This window comes from Tachypleus tridentatus, chromosome 6 (genome assembly GCF_004210375.1).
Source record: "Tachypleus tridentatus isolate NWPU-2018 chromosome 6, ASM421037v1, whole genome shotgun sequence".
NCBI classification, from domain to species: Eukaryota; Metazoa; Arthropoda; class Merostomata; order Xiphosura; family Limulidae; genus Tachypleus; species Tachypleus tridentatus.
Window position 1 is genome coordinate 108,863,245 of NC_134830.1, and position 17,747 is coordinate 108,880,991.

General features: G+C 30.9%; 1 protein-coding gene across 1 annotated transcript in view; it reads right to left on the reverse strand.

The window, feature by feature from the left end:
- LOC143253275 (protein muscleblind-like) overlaps positions 1–8,915 on the reverse strand; it is a 197,377-nt gene extending 188,462 nt beyond the window's left edge. The window contains exon 1 of the mRNA XM_076506873.1: positions 8,831–8,915. Within this exon, the coding sequence (XP_076362988.1) occupies positions 8,831–8,890 (60 nt within the window). The 5' untranslated portion in view covers positions 8,891–8,915. The remainder of the gene's footprint in view (positions 1–8,830) is intronic.
- Between the last annotated feature and the right edge of the window lie 8,832 nt (positions 8,916–17,747).

Sequence of the window (17,747 nt, forward strand, 5' to 3'; positions counted from 1 at the left end):
AACAAACAAATTTTAATGTGATGTGCGATATAGATCTCTTCAGAAACATAAGAACAGTGATATTCCAGCATTTGTGGTAATACTCAAGTTCTGGTGAAAAGTTTCGTCGAGTACATCTAGTCACATTTAAAACTTTTGTATTATTATTATCTTTAATAACTGAGTAAAGTTATTTGAACCACCGGAGAACTACATGTCTGTTTATATTTTGCTGTACTGATTTTTACCTGCTTTGAGGATTAAACTGTCATCCTAGCCTCAACTACTGTGCTTATTTAGAATGATTTGAACATAACATGATAATTACAGATTTTGTTGTGTGTCTGATTTCTTAACTGAATTTTATAGTCATTTATTCGGAACTAAGCAATCTTCAGGAACTAACTCCAGCTTCAGTATATCATGATTTGGTTTTTACTGATGACTTATTGCTCCAACAATTCACGCATCTTTTTTTTTTTATGATTGTACTGTAACAATATTTATATGGATTGAGTGTCATATAGTTGCTGATATTATTTCATTGAGTGTGTGTATGTTTTCATATAGCAAAGCCACATAAAACTATCTGCTGAGTTCACGGAGGGGAATCGAGCCCCTGATTTTAGCGTTGTAAATCTGTTGCATTACCGCCGTGCTGAAAGGGCACATTATTTCATTGAAACAGCGTAACTAACTGTGCCATTTTTACCATTCTAATAAACAGTATAAGTATAATGAGCTTTGACTGAATATTTATTTACACTAAACCGTTTTTCAGAGTAACAATATATGTAACTATATTATTTGTATGATTACGCTCAACAGCATATATGTAACGAAGTTTGATAGCAATGTTTATAAGGGCTGGATGATACCATTCTTATTATAGACTGAGTACAGTGTTCAAGACGTTACCACCCTTATTAGAGACGAAATAAAGTGTTAAAGACGTTATAAATCATATTATCAAGAAAGAATAGGGTTAAAGACGTTATCATATATATTATCCACAAATAAAAGTGTTAAAGACGTTACCATTCTTTTTATAGATTGCGTAGAGTTTCCAAAGACGTCATCCTTTTTATTATAGACTGAAAAATGTTAAAGACGTTACAACTCTTATCACAGTCTGAGTAAAGAGTTAAAGACGTTATCATTCTTATTATAGACTGGGTAAAGCGTTAAAGACGTTATCACTATTATTGTAGACAACGCAAAGTGTTAAAGACGTTACCTTACTTATTATAGACTACGTAAGGTGTTGAAGACGTTATCATTGATATTATAGACAAAGATAAATATTAAAGACGTTACCATTCGTATTATATACTGGGTAGAGTGTTCAAAGACGTTATTATTATTATTATACACTCAGTGAAGTGTTAAAGACATTACAATTGTCATTATAGACTGGGTAAAGTCTCAAAGACGTTACCATTCTTATTATAGCCTCAGTAAAGTGTTAATAACGTTACCATTCTTATTATACACCGGGTCAAGTATTAAAGACGTTGCCATTATAATTGTAGACTACGTAAAGTTTTAAAAACGTTGTAATTCTTATTATAGACAGGGTAATGTTTCAAAAACGTAACTATTTTTCTTATAGGCAGAGTAAAAAGTTCCTATTAAAGACTAAGTAAATTGTTGAAAACATTATCATTCTTATTAAAGACTAAGTAAATTGTTGAAAACGTTATCATTCTTATTAAAGACTAAGTAAATTGTTGAAAACGTTATCATTCTTATTATAGACGAACTAAAATGATAAAAAGGTTATCATTGCTTTTATAGACTGAGTAAAGTGTTAAAGACGACATCATTCATATTTAGACTGGGTAAAGTGCTAATGCCGATATGTTCTAATTGGAGTTTAAGTAAAGTGTTAAACGCGTTATCATTCTTATTATAAACCAGTAAAGTATTAAAGACGTTGCCATACTTATTATAGACTTAAAGTCTTAAAGACGTTATAATTCTTATTATACACTAAGTAAAGTCTTAAAGAAGTTGCACTTCTTATTATAGACTAAAAACGTTTTGAATATGTTATCATTCTTATTGTAGACAAACCAAAGTGTTGAAGACGTTACCATTCTTATTACAGACTAAGTAAAGTGTTAAAGACGTTACCCTTATAATTATAAACTAAGTAAAATAAAGACGCTATCATTCTTCTTATGGGCAACGAAAAGTGTCAATCACGTTACCGTTCTTATTATAGACCAAGTACAGTATTAAAGTCGTTACCTTTCTTTACTGAGTAAAGTGTTAAAGACGTTACTATTCATATTATGAACAAAGGAAAGTGTCAAATAAGTTACCATTCTTATTACAGACTAACTGAAGTTTTAAAGATGTTAAAATTCTCATTATAGACGAAGTAAAGAGATAAAAAACCATTATCATTCTTATTATAGACTAATTAAAAAGTTGAAAAGGTTATCATTCCTATAATAGACTAGATAAAATGTTAAGACGTTACTATTCTTATTATAAACAAAGTAAAGTGTTTAAGACCTTACCTTTCTTAGTATAGACTGGGTAAAGTGTTAAAGACGACATACTTCTTATTATAGACTAAGTAAAGTGTTAAAGACATTACCATTCTAATTGTAGACTAAGTAAAATAAAGACGTTATCATTCTTATCATAAACTAAGTAAAGTGTTAAACACGTTACCATTCTTATTATAGACAAACTAAGGTTTCAAAGACGTTAATATTCTTATCATAGACAATGTAAAGTGTTGAACACAATACCATTCTTATTATAGAATGAGTAAAGTGTTAAAGACGTTATCATTTTTATTATAGACTGGGTAAGTGCTGAATACGTTACATTCTTATTATAGACTAAGTAAAGTTTCAGAGACGATACCATTCGTGTTATAAACTAAATAAAGTATTAATGACGTTACCTTTCTTAGTATAGATTGGGCAAAGTGTTAAACACGATGCCACCCTTATTATAGAGTGAGTAAAGTGGTAAGGATGTTATCATTCTCATTATAAACTGGGTAAAGTATTAAAGACGTTCCTATTCTTAGTATAGCCTAAGCAAACTGTTAAAGACGTTACCATTGTTATTATGGACTAAGTAAGGTGTTAAAGACGTTATCATTCATATTATGGTAAAGAAAAGTATTAAAGATGTTACCATTTTTATTATAGACTGGGTAGAGTGTTCAAAGACGTTATTATTATTATTATTATACACTAAGTGAAGTGTTAAAGACATTACAATTGTTAGTATATACTGGGTAGGAGCTAAAGACATTACCATTCTTATTACAGACTGAGTAAAGAGTTAAGTACAATACCATTCTTATTACAGACTCAGTAAAGTGTTAATGACGTTATGATTCTTATTATAGACAGGGTAAACTGTTAAAGACATAACCATTCTTATTATAGAATAAGTAAACAGTTCAAAGACATTACCATTCCTATTAAAGACTAAGTAAAGTGTTAAAAACGTTATCATTCTTATTATAGACGAACTAAAGTTTTAAAGGGGTTACCATTGTATTTATAGACTGAGGAAGTGTTAAATACCATATCACTCTTATTATAGGCTGGGTAAAGTGTTAAAGACGATATAATTTCTTATTATAGCCTAAGTAAAGTGTTAAAAATGTTACCATTATTATTATAGACTGATTAAAGTGTTCAAGACATATTATCCTTATTATAGACTGAGTAAAGTGTCAAATACGGTACCATTCTAATTATAGACCAAGTAAATTAAAGACTTTATAATTCTTAAAATAGACTAAGTAAATTAAAGACTTTATAATTCTTAAAATAGACTAAGTAAATAAATACCTTATAATTCTTATTATAGACTAAGTAAACTGTTAAAGACGTCACCATTCTTATTATGGAGAACAGAAAGTGTTAAACACGTTACCATACTTATTTTCGACAAACTAAAGTGTTAAAGACATTATTGTTGTTATTATGGACTAAGTAAAGTGTTAAGGTGTTATCCTTTTTATTACAGACTGGATGAGTGCTAAATACGTTACCAATCTCATTATAGACTAAGTAAAGTGTTAAAGACCATACCACTCTTATTATAAACTAAATAAAGTGAAAACGGTATCTTTCTTTTACGGACTGAATACAGTGTTCAGAAATGTTAATATTCTTATTATAGAATGAGTAAAGTTTTAAAGACGTTACTATTATTATTATAGACAGTATAAAGTGTAAAAGACGTTGACCCAACTTATTATAGACTAAGTAAATTGTTAAGGACATTACCATTCTTATTATAGACTGGGTAAAGTGTTAAAGACGTTATCATTCTTATTACAGACTACGTAAAGTCATAAAAAGATTACCATTCTTATTATAGACTAAGTACAGTGTTAAAGACGTTACCTTCCTTCTTATACACAAAATAAAGTGCTAAACACGTTAATATTATTATTATAGACTGAGTAAGATATAAAATCGTTACGTTTCTTATTATATACTAAGTAAAGTGTTCAAATATGTTACAATTCTTATTATTGACATCGTAAAATGTCAAACGCGTTATCACTCTTATTACAAACAGTGGAAAGTGTTAAAATGATAACTTTCTTACTATACTCTAATTAAAGTGCTAAAGACGTTACCATTCATATTACAGACAAGGTAAAGTGTTAAAGACGTTACAATTCTTATTGTAGACACTGTAAAGTGTTAAAGACGTTACCATTCTTATTTTACACTGAATAAATTGTTAAAAACGTTACCATTCTTATTATAGACTGGGTAAAGTGTTAAAGACGTCATCATTCTTATTGTGGAAAAAGTAAAGGGCTAAAGACATTTCCATTCATATTACAGATTGAGTAAAGTGTAAAAAGATGTTCCCATACTTATTATAGTGGTAAAGTGTTTAAGACGTTACCGTAGTTATTATAGACTAAGTAAAGTGTTAAAGCCGTTACAATTATTATTAAGGACTGGGTAACGTGTTCAAAATGTTAACATTCTTATTATAGATTAAGTAAAGTGGTAAACACGTTATCATTCTTATTATAGATTGGGTAAGGTATGAAAGAAGTTACCATTATTATTATAGACTGATTAAAGTGTTCAAGGCATATTATTCTCATTATGGACTAAGTAAAGTGTTAAGGACGTTACCATTCTTATTATAGAATGTGTAAAGTGTTAAAGACCTTCTCATTCTTATTAGTGCCCGACATGGCCAGGTGGGTTAACGCGTTCGACTCGTAATCTGAGGGTCGCGGATTCGAATCCCCGACGCACCAAACATGCTCGCCCTTTCAGCCGTCGGGGCGTTATAATGTGATGGTCAATCCCACTATTTGTTGGTAAAAGAGTAGTCCAAGAGCTGGCGGTGGGTGGTGATGACTAGCTACCTTCCCTCTAGTCTTACACTGCTGAAATAGGGACGCTTAGAGCAGATGGCCCTTGAGTAGCTTTGCGCAAAACTCAAAAGAAACAAACATTCTTATTGTATACTATGTAAAGTGTTCAAAAACGTTACCATTCTTATGACTGAAGAAGTAAAGCGCTAAAGACGTTATCATTCTTATTATAGACTGGGAAAAGTAGAAAAGACGTTGCAATTCTTATTATAGGCTAATTAAAGTCTTAAACGCGTTATAATTATTTTCATAGATTTGGTAAAGAGTTAAAGACGTTGTGATTTTTATAATAGACTAAGTAAAGTATTAATAACGTTACCATTATTATTATAGGCTGAGTTAAGTTTTAAATACGTTACCCTTCTTATCATAGACTAATTAAAGTCTTAAAAACGTTTTCATTGTTATTATATACTAAGTAAAATGTTAAAGATGATACCATTCTTATTATAGACTGGGTAAAGCGTTAAAAGCTGTTATTATTATTATATACTAAGTAATGTACTAAAGACATTACTATTTTTATTATAGAGTAATTTAAGAGTTAAAGACGTTACTATTCCTATTGTAGACTTAATAAGGTGTTAAAGACGTTATCATTATAATCATAGTCTGAGTCACGTGCTAAAGACGTTATCATTCTTATTGCACATTTAGTAAACTGTTAGAGATGTTATCATTCTTATTATAGACTAGGTAAGATGTTAACATTATTATTATAAACTGATTAAAGCGTTCAAGACGTTATTCTTATTATAGGTTGAGTAAAGTGTTAGAGACGTTACCATTCTCATTATAGACTGGGTAAAGTGTTAAAGACGTTATCTTTCTTATTATAGACTGGGAAAAGTATTTGAGACGTTGCAATTCTTATTATAGGCTAATTAAAGTCTTATAGACGATATAATTCTTATCATAGAGTGGGTAAAGAGTTAAAGATGTTTTGATATTTTATAATAGACTAAGTAAAATATTAATGACGTTACCATTCTTATTATAGGTTGAGTAAAGTATTAGAAACGTTATCATTCTTATTATAAACTTAGTAAAGTGTAAAATACGTTACCATTTTTATTATAAACTAAGTAAAGATTTCAAATACGTTACCATTCCTATCATAGACTAAGTAAAGTGTTTAAAGCTTTTATAATTCTTATTATAGATAGGGTGAAGTATTAAAGGAATTACATTCTTCTCATGGAGTAAGTAAAGAGTTCAAAGGCGTTACTATTCCTATTATACACTAAGTAAAGCATTAAAAAGGTTATCATTGTTATTATAGACAACCTAAAGTGTTAAACACGTTACCATTCTTAATATAGACTATGTAGAGTGTTGAGGACGTAATCATTCTTATTATAGACTGGCTAAAGTGTTAAGGACGTTAACATTCTTATTACAGATTAAGTAAAGCCTTAAAGACGTTAGCATTCTTATAGCAGACTGGTTAAAGGCTTACAAACATCAGCATTCTTATTATAGAGTGAGTAAAGTGTTAAAGACGTTACCATTCTTATTATACAATAAGTACAGTGTTAAAAAAAAACTTACCTTTTTCATGATAGAGTTGGTAAAGTGTTAAAGACGTTAGCATTTTATTATAGACTGAGTAAAATGTTAAAGACGTTACCGTTCTTATTATGGACTAATTAAAATGTTAAAGACGTTATCATTCTTGTTATAAAGAAAGTACGAAAGACGTTACCTTTCTCATTGTAGATTGAATAAAGTGTCAAAAATGTTTAAGTTTTTTGTTGTTGATTTTTTTTGTATTTCTTAACCACGAAATTGATTCGAAGTTAAAACTTTGCAAGCATTTGTACATTTGGGAACAACAAAGGATGATTTAAAGATCAACAGTATGTACCATGGAATTATGCTTATATACATTATTATTTTCGTTTATTCTTGTTTTCATCGGCTTAAGGGAGAAGATGGCTGTCTGTAACATACCAATCTTGAACTTGTTAATTTTTCTCCTTATTTACACCTGCATTATGGCAATAACTTTTCACACATACAGTATTGTATGAAGCAACGGAAGTCAAGATTAGGTCCAACTAGGGTTACAATGAGAAGGTGCCTTGAAACCCGAAGCTTATTGGAGTTTGTTTTTTTTCTTTCTCTGCCAAATATTCCAATCATTAACACCTGTTTACCAACACCACTTCGCTTTTCCGAAATCCGTGGTTTTACTAAAGCTACCCTTTATGGTGATAAGAAATTCTTCGAGTTAAACAATCCTTTTAGTACATTATAAGCTAAGACTTAAACGCACGAGAAAGTGCTATCTGTCGTGTGTATTTATATACTCTTCAATTGTTATATTAATAAACTTTCATACAATAATAACTAGAACTGGGCTGAAATCAACATTAAATGCTCATCTACTTTTTTTTAATTTTCATATATTCAGAGTAATATAAATCACTTAGTCTGAACAAAGGTGTGAAATAAAGTATTTGCTTTATGTCTGTTATGAGAAATTTCACGTGGTTAATATTTCTTGCTTAGAGGTGGCTTTCTGAAAATTCGAAATACGTAGAGTTAGCAAACCGGCAGAGCCAGAAACAGGTTACAATGACAACGACTTTTTGTATGTAGTAACTAATGTCTGATAACCAGACTACATGAAAAATCGTGGTAGTAAAATAAAAAACTCCCATATACTATACTTAAAAAATATGTTTATTGAATCGTGAAAATGAACATCACTTGTTCAAATGTGTAGGCAAATCGTTTAGTTTCATCTATTTAAGAATCAGTGGCTATTTACATTTAGCCTTTTTTTCTTATTAAAAATGTATTTCGAAGATATTTCTGTGTTTGTTTCGGTGTTAAGCGCAAAACTGCTCAATAAGGTATCTGTGTTGTGCTTACGACGGGTATCGAAAACCAGTTTTTATTGTTATAAGCCTCCAGACTTGGCGCTGTGCAACTAGGGAGCTATATTACTGTGTTTGTGAAACAAATAATTGAGAATTATACTTTTCTCATATATTTGTGTGACTGAGGAGTGGCGAATTAGTCTAATAGATTTTCAACAATGTTGCGAATTTGTATTACATGATGATAGTTACTAATTAACTTACTGATTACAGAATTGAAACTAATAATAAACCAGTCAATCTGCTTTCCGTAGAGATAAATATGCTAAATTATTATTAGGTTTGTGCCATAGACACATACGTTATAATTACGGGTTGACCTGATGAGAGCATTTAACTAGAGATGACAGTATTGGGCGTTGTCGTGCCGACAGATGGGAGACTGCACGTGGAACACGCCCAGTAAATACAAAAAAAAAAAACACCATGATTCTAATTTATCTGCATTTAGGGTAGAACGATAAAAAAATTCAAAATATTTTGTGAATCTGAAAAAACCTGTAAAATTATCTTAATTAATTATCAATGGACGCTAAAAACTATTTAAAAAGAAATCCATTTAACTTACCTGTAGTAACAACGTAACAACGGAAGAAGATGTGGAACATACACCATAAGCCCCCGCCATGAACTGAGACTGCTCGCGGCGGTACAAACATATTCGTATAGCCCAGGCTCTTCGTGAACGGACTTAAAAAACAAAGCGCAGTGCGCATGATCAGTGCAAAACTCGTAGAGAAGACGAACATCGTAAAATTCTTTCACTGCGTCGATGTCAGAGACCTGTCTGAGGTAAAATCACCGCGATCGTTGTTTTCTCGAAAACTGATATTATTTGAGATTATAATTTAATGTTGGTTTGGTTTTGGTTTCTATAATGTTAGAAAATGGCTTATAATCTTATCAAAATGACCAGTTTAGTCAGAAAATGTGGTATTGGTTCTAAAGAGGATAATATGTATATACCTATGTGTATGTGTCTACACGTTTTTGCACGTATGTCTAGTATTATAGTGGGTGAGCGAGCATTTGGTAGGTTAGGCGGATATTTTAAACGGTGAGAGACAACATTGCTGACGACGTAGCGGTCAGGAAAAGTGCCCCCGCTCCTTCAATAGCAGCAACAAACCTCCAACCAGTCCTGAATAACTTAGAAGAATACTGCCAGAAATATAGAATAAGAATAAATATTCCGAAAAACCAAGTGACACTATCCAGCAGATCCACCTAAGTTATATATGAATGGATCACTTTTACAGACTGCTACCTCGGCTAAATTTTTAGGATTAACTTACGATACTAAATTAACATGGATACAGCATACTAACAATATCCTGGATAGAATCTGGAAAAGAGCAAATTATGCAAGAAGTCTATCGGGTAAAAATCAAGGCACATCACTTCATAATATAATAAAAATCTACAAAACATACATTAGACCCATTATAGAATACGCATATCCAGTCTGGATAAACATAATACAAAAACACACAAACTACAAAAAAATAGAAAATTCAATCTTAACCTCACCTTAAAGTACCACGTAATACTTCATCGACATTCATGCACAAGTATGCAAACTTAGAGACAGTATCCTATAGACTCTTGCATAATGCACTAAATTATGAACGTAGATCCTAAGTACATCTCTCCATATAAATATAAATAAAGCTGGCCACCATGCACTTGACGTTTAGAATTAGTATAATATTCATAGCTTTTTTCTTTATTTTCTTTTTTCATTTCTGTTCTTTTTTAAATATATATGTATATAAATAGATTTAAAAATTAAAAAATAAATATGAAAAAATAAAAGAAGAAAATAAAAAATAATTCATAAATTAAAAAAGCATCTTTTTCGTTAAATATATATATAAATAGTTTAAATAATAAATATAAAAGAAGAAAAATAAAAAATAATGCATAAATTCAAAAAAAGGGAAAACTCAAGACAATATATGGACATTGCCCTGAAAAGGGTCGGAGTGTTGTGGGTTACTTTGGCCCTAAAGCACTACTACTACAACATAGTAGTAGCTAAAATGAAAGTTAGGGATGGAGAACGAGGCCTTTTGCACCTGACCCTCCTGGGTATCTAAAATTTCCAGCATACCCAAATACCAACAAAGAAGAAGCGAAGTAAGAGGCAGTAAGCAATGACCAAAATTTTATACGTAAACTATACTATATACTATATACAATATTTGATAAAATTTAAATACACATCCACAAACCACAAATAAATACAAATTAACATATGCAGAAAGATAAATATTAAACCTTAGCACTATCATCAAGTAAGGAAGCTGATGAGAACAACAATAAAACAAAAGTAATAAATATGTATATGTATATATATGTGTGTGTTTGTGTATCCATATATGTTTATTTATGTATACATAAATATAAATGTATATACTTATGCGCGGGTACATATATGCATAGGTGTGTGAGTATTATAAGTAAATGATATCGAATATAACACATTTTCTATTACCTGCTGATGTTAAAATATTTTCCTTGACCATTTCCTGAACTGTGGTACCGTGGTTGAGTAATACATTTTCGTTAAACTACTCCGAAGGTTGCGTACACTTTCAGGACAAATGCTGAAGAAAGAAAAACACAGTTAACATTCACAAGTGGTGGTGAAAGTCGCTTTATATCGTTGATCGTGGCTTTCAGTTCAAATTAGTCGTGTCTCGAGATAGCTGGTGAACAACACATCTCTAAATATTTTAACTTAGTGGTACACATGCAGAACTGCTGACGGTCTGTGGCTCGCACATTGTTACCGAAAAAAAACAAATGCGCTCCAGACTTTGGAGCGTGGTTGCGTTATAAGTCCTGTATTATTCGAGTAATCTCAAAAAAATGGAGGTGAGGGCTGGTTATCAGCTACCTTCCCTTTGATTTGTTAGTTTAAAATTAGGAACGGTTATGCATATGTGGCCTTTTGTGTAGCTTTGGGCGCAGTTTTATGGCAAACCAACGAACAAGTTAAATAAATGATTTCAAAAATATTGTGTATAGGTTTTGGTCCTTATTTCTCAGTAAATAACAAAACTTTAGGTAGGTTTTTGTATTTGAAGAAGGCATTAGATGCTCATGTTAAAACAGTTAACAATGAAGAATACTGAAGCTATTTTGCCCAGGTGTATTGATAAACTTTTGTAAATTTAAGTGGTAAACGCAAAACTGATTAAATGAAATCATTTATGACATTCTTTATGCAGATGTTATGTTCTCTTGATTGATGTACATAAAATATTTCTGGTGTTTTACCCATCCGAGCATCGTATTATCTTAACCATGAAACATACAAATTAAATGCATACAACATGAAGTATATCCTGTGAATTAGCGATCTCATAAAACTGATGAATGCCAAGTAAAAATAAGGTCAGAAGCACTGATAAAGAAACGTTGAGCTTATATATTAAAAAGGAAAACCGTAAATAAAATCGAAGAAGTATCACAGCTCATTGTGAATATTTTTTCTATGAGTAATATTCAAGACAAATTTGGCAGTGATAAAATACCAACCTATACTTTGTCTTATCTGTTTGGTAAATGTAACCCATATAGGACTATATCACGTTTTATTTTACCTGTTTGGTAAACGTAACTCAAGCTTATATAACACGTTTTATTTTACCTGTTTGGTAAACGTAACTCAGAAATATACCACACTTTATTTGACCTGTAACTCAAATGGATTATACCACATTTTATTTTAACTGTTTGGTAAAAAAACTGTCCTTAAAGAGGATAAATTTAAGAGATTAGTACATATAAGCAAAATATATGACAGAATAGCTCTGCTCAGTTCACATTGTAATTAATTACGAAATTAATGCTTGGATCTAAATCAGTCATTTATAACGGAACAGCATAAAAATATTAAAATAACTACCCCCTTGTGACACAGTAGTATGTCTAACGATTTATAACGCTTAAAACGAGGTTCGATACCTATGTTGGATACAACAACACAGATAACTCATTGTGTTGCTTTATGCTCAATAGGAAAAAATAAAAAGAAAAAATTGAGTAAGGAAATATTTAACTTTTTAGTATGTCAGTAAAGAAAAATTAACGATTAGACATGTTTTGAAACTATACCAAGTTTCAGTCGGAGTTAGGCATGAAATGAAGAGATGTTTCTTTTGTTTCGAATTTCGCGTTAAGCTACAGGAGAGCTATCTGCGCTAGTCATACCTAAGTTACTCTGCATGGCCAGGTGGTTAAGGCACTCAACTCGTAATCCTGGGGTCGCGGGTTCGAATCCTCATCACACAAAACATGCTCGCCCTTTCAACAGTGGGAATGTTATAATGTGACGTTCAATCTCTCTATTCGTTGGTAAAAGAATAGTTTAAGATTTGACGGTGGGTGGTGATGACTAGCTGCCTTCCCTTTAGTCTTACACTGCAAAATTAGGGACGGCTAGCGCAGATAGCCCTCGATAGCTTTGCGTGAAATTCAAAACAAACAAACATACCTAATTTAGTAATGATATACTAGAAGGAAAGCAGCTAGCCAATATCACCTACAGTCAACTATTGGACTGCTCTTTTGCCAACGAAATTGCGATTGCATATAACGTTATAATGCCCTCATAACTGTAAAGTGTGAACATGTTCGCTGTTGATGGTTCGAATTCGTGACCCGCTGATTACGAGGCGAGTGCTCTAACCAACAGGCCCAGCAGCGCCGAATGTTATATTTGTTTTTAGAACAAAACCACATTAGGCTGTCTGTTGTGCTCACCACGGGGAATTGAACCTCAGATTTTAGCGACGTAAATCCGTAAACTTACACCTGTCTCATCGGTAGACTGTGAAGGGAGGAAGCTAAAACCTGAGCTGTTGAAACATTTAAAGCAGAGGTGGAATGAACTCGTATGTGAAGTGTCTCAAGTCATACGTAACTCTCATCTCAAAAACAAAAAAACAGCAACAGGTAAATAAATAAACTAAGTAGGTTTATCGTAAAATATTGTAAAATAATAATTAGGAAAAAATTAAAAACGTATGGATTTTAAAAGAACATCAGTTTAGAAGTACATTTTAATAATTTGACAGTATATATACACAGCGATTTTATGTATATATTTGCATATGCATATATATACGAACACACATGCATTATATATCTAATTCTGTGTGTTTGAAATTTTACTTTCTAAAATGAAATAATATAATCGAATAAGAGGACTGTATAGTGTTATAATAGATCAGTTACTGATTTTCACAAGAAGGGCGAAAAACACAAACAAAATTATAGCGTACCTCTAGATATTCTCTGAGCTGACAAGCCAGATATTTATAACGCATTTGTGGATTTTATAATCATTTGCTTTGAGGCACATCGCAAGAACTAATTCACCGTTTTAACTTATTAATTCTAAAATACGAAACTTGTTTATAACTAATCCACGCACAAATTCAAAACAGAGACCGGAGTCACTGCTAGTAATTCCTTAGTATAAGTGTATCGAATTTATTGAAAAAGAGTTATTTTAATAAGTCATAGGGATGAAATTTTTTGACGTACTTTCCAATGGTGTGAAACGTCTGATGCAGTATTCAGTACTTTCTGCTTTCGTTCTAATGGAAATACTGAAAACAGAGGCTTATGGCGCATTAGACTAGTAAGGATGAAACTAAGACTTAGTGTAATATGTAAGTTATTATAAATAAGTTGTAAAGTAACGGATTAAAACCGCTGTATGAATTAACGCAAGCATATTTAGTTTTTTAGCTCTTGTTGAAATCTTTACTTATGTAAATTTGATATGAGAACAAGTTCCTTTCAGCTCTATATAATTTGCTGTGTGCTTGTCATTTTGAAGAATGAAATATTTTAAGTGTGTTACATTATTTGATTCCATCTTCTAAATAGTTTTCTGAACTTCATTTTGTTAGACGTTTAGGATGATGTCATAACGATAAAGTAGGTCCTTTATTAAATAAACTTGTAAAGTTCAAAGAGATAAGGTTAATACGATGTTTCATTTTATAATGTCAAAGAAAGGTGAGTTAGAAAGTGAAACAAGTAAATATTCCCATAGTGTCCTTATAAATTAGTATACATTGACCAAGTGTTATTTATCAGCATGTGTAATTAGGTGGTATTCTCAGGTAAAACTGCTTTTTCTCAAGAATAACAAGACAGATCCACAGAATAATAGGAAGAGCTAAAAATATACATTACGAAGTAATGCTGAATTCTCTGAACACAACTGAGTTAGTGAAAAGAAAAACTTGACACAATGTTAAACACAGTTAAACAATCTTCTTTCTTTTTTTTTCCAAAACACAATCGAGCAGTGAATCTATTTGTGGACAGGGTCTTTGCCGAAGAGAGCTCTTTGTCGTGCGAATCTGAAAATCTTAAATTTTTTGAAATGTCTGTAATGCTGCTGTTTCAATATGAAAACGCATGGTTTTATATCCATAAGATAACAGTGCTATACTTTCTCCGGGTACCTCATGCTAGTCGTGTGACTCTTTGTTATTCGTGTGGAAACATAAAAGAGATTGCACCCCTTATACATTACCTGATCTGCCAGTGAAAATGGTTGTTGTCTATTTTCACTCATAGTATGTAGAATTTTGCAAAAACGATTCCTACGAGTAGATGAAATGATTTATCAGATGAATGATACAGAACAATAGAGCAAGGGAACTTTATGACATTTTGGTCAACTTGATATGTTAAAACTGCATATATCAGGGTAAATAAAAAAATTGAAATGTCAGTACAAATATAATGAGGTAAAAAATGCATAGCATACCTGCATATAAAACTTTTATACATAAAGTACTAGCATCATGAAAATGCAATATTTGGTCAAAAACTTAAATACACATACATAAACCAGAGATACGTACAACTTAACACATGCAGATAACATAAAATTCTGGGGTTATCATCAGTTAAGTGATCCGATTAGGACAACAATAAAAATAATAATATATTTTGAGAGAACGATAAAAATAAAGACGTAAATTGTTACTTTTTTTCTTTTCGTCCTGTTTCCTTTTCTACGCGACAGTTTTACAGCAAGTCTCCCATGGACTAAGATTACATTACGGGTAGTACAGTTTTTCAAGATTGTTTTTTTATGTGTTTTTTAAACCTCCTCAAACGAGTAATTCCAAAATGTCACCGAACTGTTGGGAAGTCCAGATTTAAGGAGGAATGTAGCTATAAATCTTTACTAATGATTCAAAACATACAAAGACTCTGGTAGAATGAAAATTTTAGACGTGGATGGTTTAAACAAGGTTAATAAACTGAAATTTGTAAAACCCTAAACCAGAGAACATCTTTATCGTATGATTTGTCGCTTCTGTCTTTTACTGCATAAGAGTTTGATGTTTGAAGGAGACGAAATCAGTTTAGTATGAAAATAACATGTGTTAACATGCTATAGATGTGAACAGGTGTGCCACATAAACCAACGATTCACCAGGAATAACGTTCATTAACATGCTATGGATGTGAAAAAGTGAGCTTAATGTTTTTTTTAAGGAAAACAGCAACCTGGCAGTGGAATAGCCTGTGTTAATATGCTATAGATATGAGTTGTACCACATCTGTGATTTTGAAAGCAACTATCCAGAAGAAATAGCTTACGTCAACATGCTATAGACGTGAAAATGTGTTATATCATTTATCAATAAGAAAGCTGTTCTATATAGGAATAACGTGTATTAACGTGCCGTGCTATAAATGTTAAGATGTGTGCAACATCTTTTACCAAGAAAGCAGAAATCCAGTATAACGATGACGTGTATTAACATGATATAAATATGAAAAGATCTATCAAATGTACTGATACACTAGAGTATTTTGTGAGAACGTCTAAAGAGATTTTTGCAATACATTTCTCTAAAATCCCACGATAACTACAAAATAAACAATATCATAATTATAATAGCAACATGTTTTCAGAATATTGCAAGATCTCTGAACTGGCTAAGATTTCCGAAGAGCTACAAATAAGTATCGCGAGAAAATTAAATATTAATGACTAAGCATTTTCTGGTAAATTGCAATACATGTCTAGCTAACGTACTTTTAAGACAAATTACGACAAGATTAATAAAATACACTTCAATATAAATGCAACAAAATAATTAAATTATTTACTGGTAGTTTGAGGTTAAATATGCGAATATCCTTATTATCACTACTGTTAAAATTCAACGTAATAATATGATTACGCATTGTTCATGCGATATTACCCTTTAATAAATATTATGAAGATAGTTTTAAAAATTGTGTGAATAAAATTAATTAAAAGCTAAAAATAAGAACAATTAATATTATAAAAATAAATATTACATGATATAAAAATAATAAAGTTTAGTTTATAGGCTAATTGATAAGAAAATAATAATACCTGAGTGTGTAAATGATAAAAAGAAAAAAATATGTAGTGTCTCAAAAGCTAGAAAAATAACTATCTTATAAATACAGCTGAAAAAGGTATAAAACGAATTTACAATAAGCCATGTAAAACATTTACTATAACTAGAAACAACAAATCCACATTTTTAGTTCCCTATGTGTAACGAGGAAGTTTAAGTGTCTCTATATATCATTATATACTCATTATACATGTAATTCTAAATATAATTATCTGTTCATTATATATGTAATTCTATATATCATTATATACTTGATATATATGTAATTCTATATATCATTATATACTTGATATATATGTAATTCTATATATCATTGTATACTTATTATTTATGTAATTCTACATATCATTATATACTCATTATACATGTAATTTTATATATAATCATAAAGTCATTGTACATGTAATTCTATACATCATTATATACTCATTATATATGTAATTCGATATATCATTATATACTCATTCCTAGTCGTATTTTACAACTTCACCCTCAGTTATATGGTTCAATTGAGGTATTTTTTACATAATATAAAGTATCGTAAATATAGGTTTACGTCAATCATTAAAGTAAAGTAATTTCTGGTTTTTTAATTATGGACTCGTTATTTAATTATGTTTTCAAGATTTATATTGCTAAGGCATCCGTCAATATTGTTAAATCCTTACACATTTATTTTGCTATTGTTTCTAGCTTTTTCTCCGCTATATGTTTCCATTGAGGCTATAAGCATGACTGATGACTCATGTTGCTTTATACGATAAGCATGACTGATGACCAATGTTGCTTCATACGCACATTTATTCTTCTAAGATTGAAGCTCTAATCAAACGTGTGAAATTAGAAACCAGATTTTCATCACATACTGTACATCTTAGGAGAGTAAATGTCCCCCGCTGGTACAGCAATAAGTCTTCGGATTTACAACGCTAAAGTCAGGGGTTCGATACCCCTCGTTCGACTGAGCAGATAATCCAACGAGGCTTTGCTATAAAAAAAACACACCATAGTAAATATTATTAGTGGAAGTAGATGATTCTT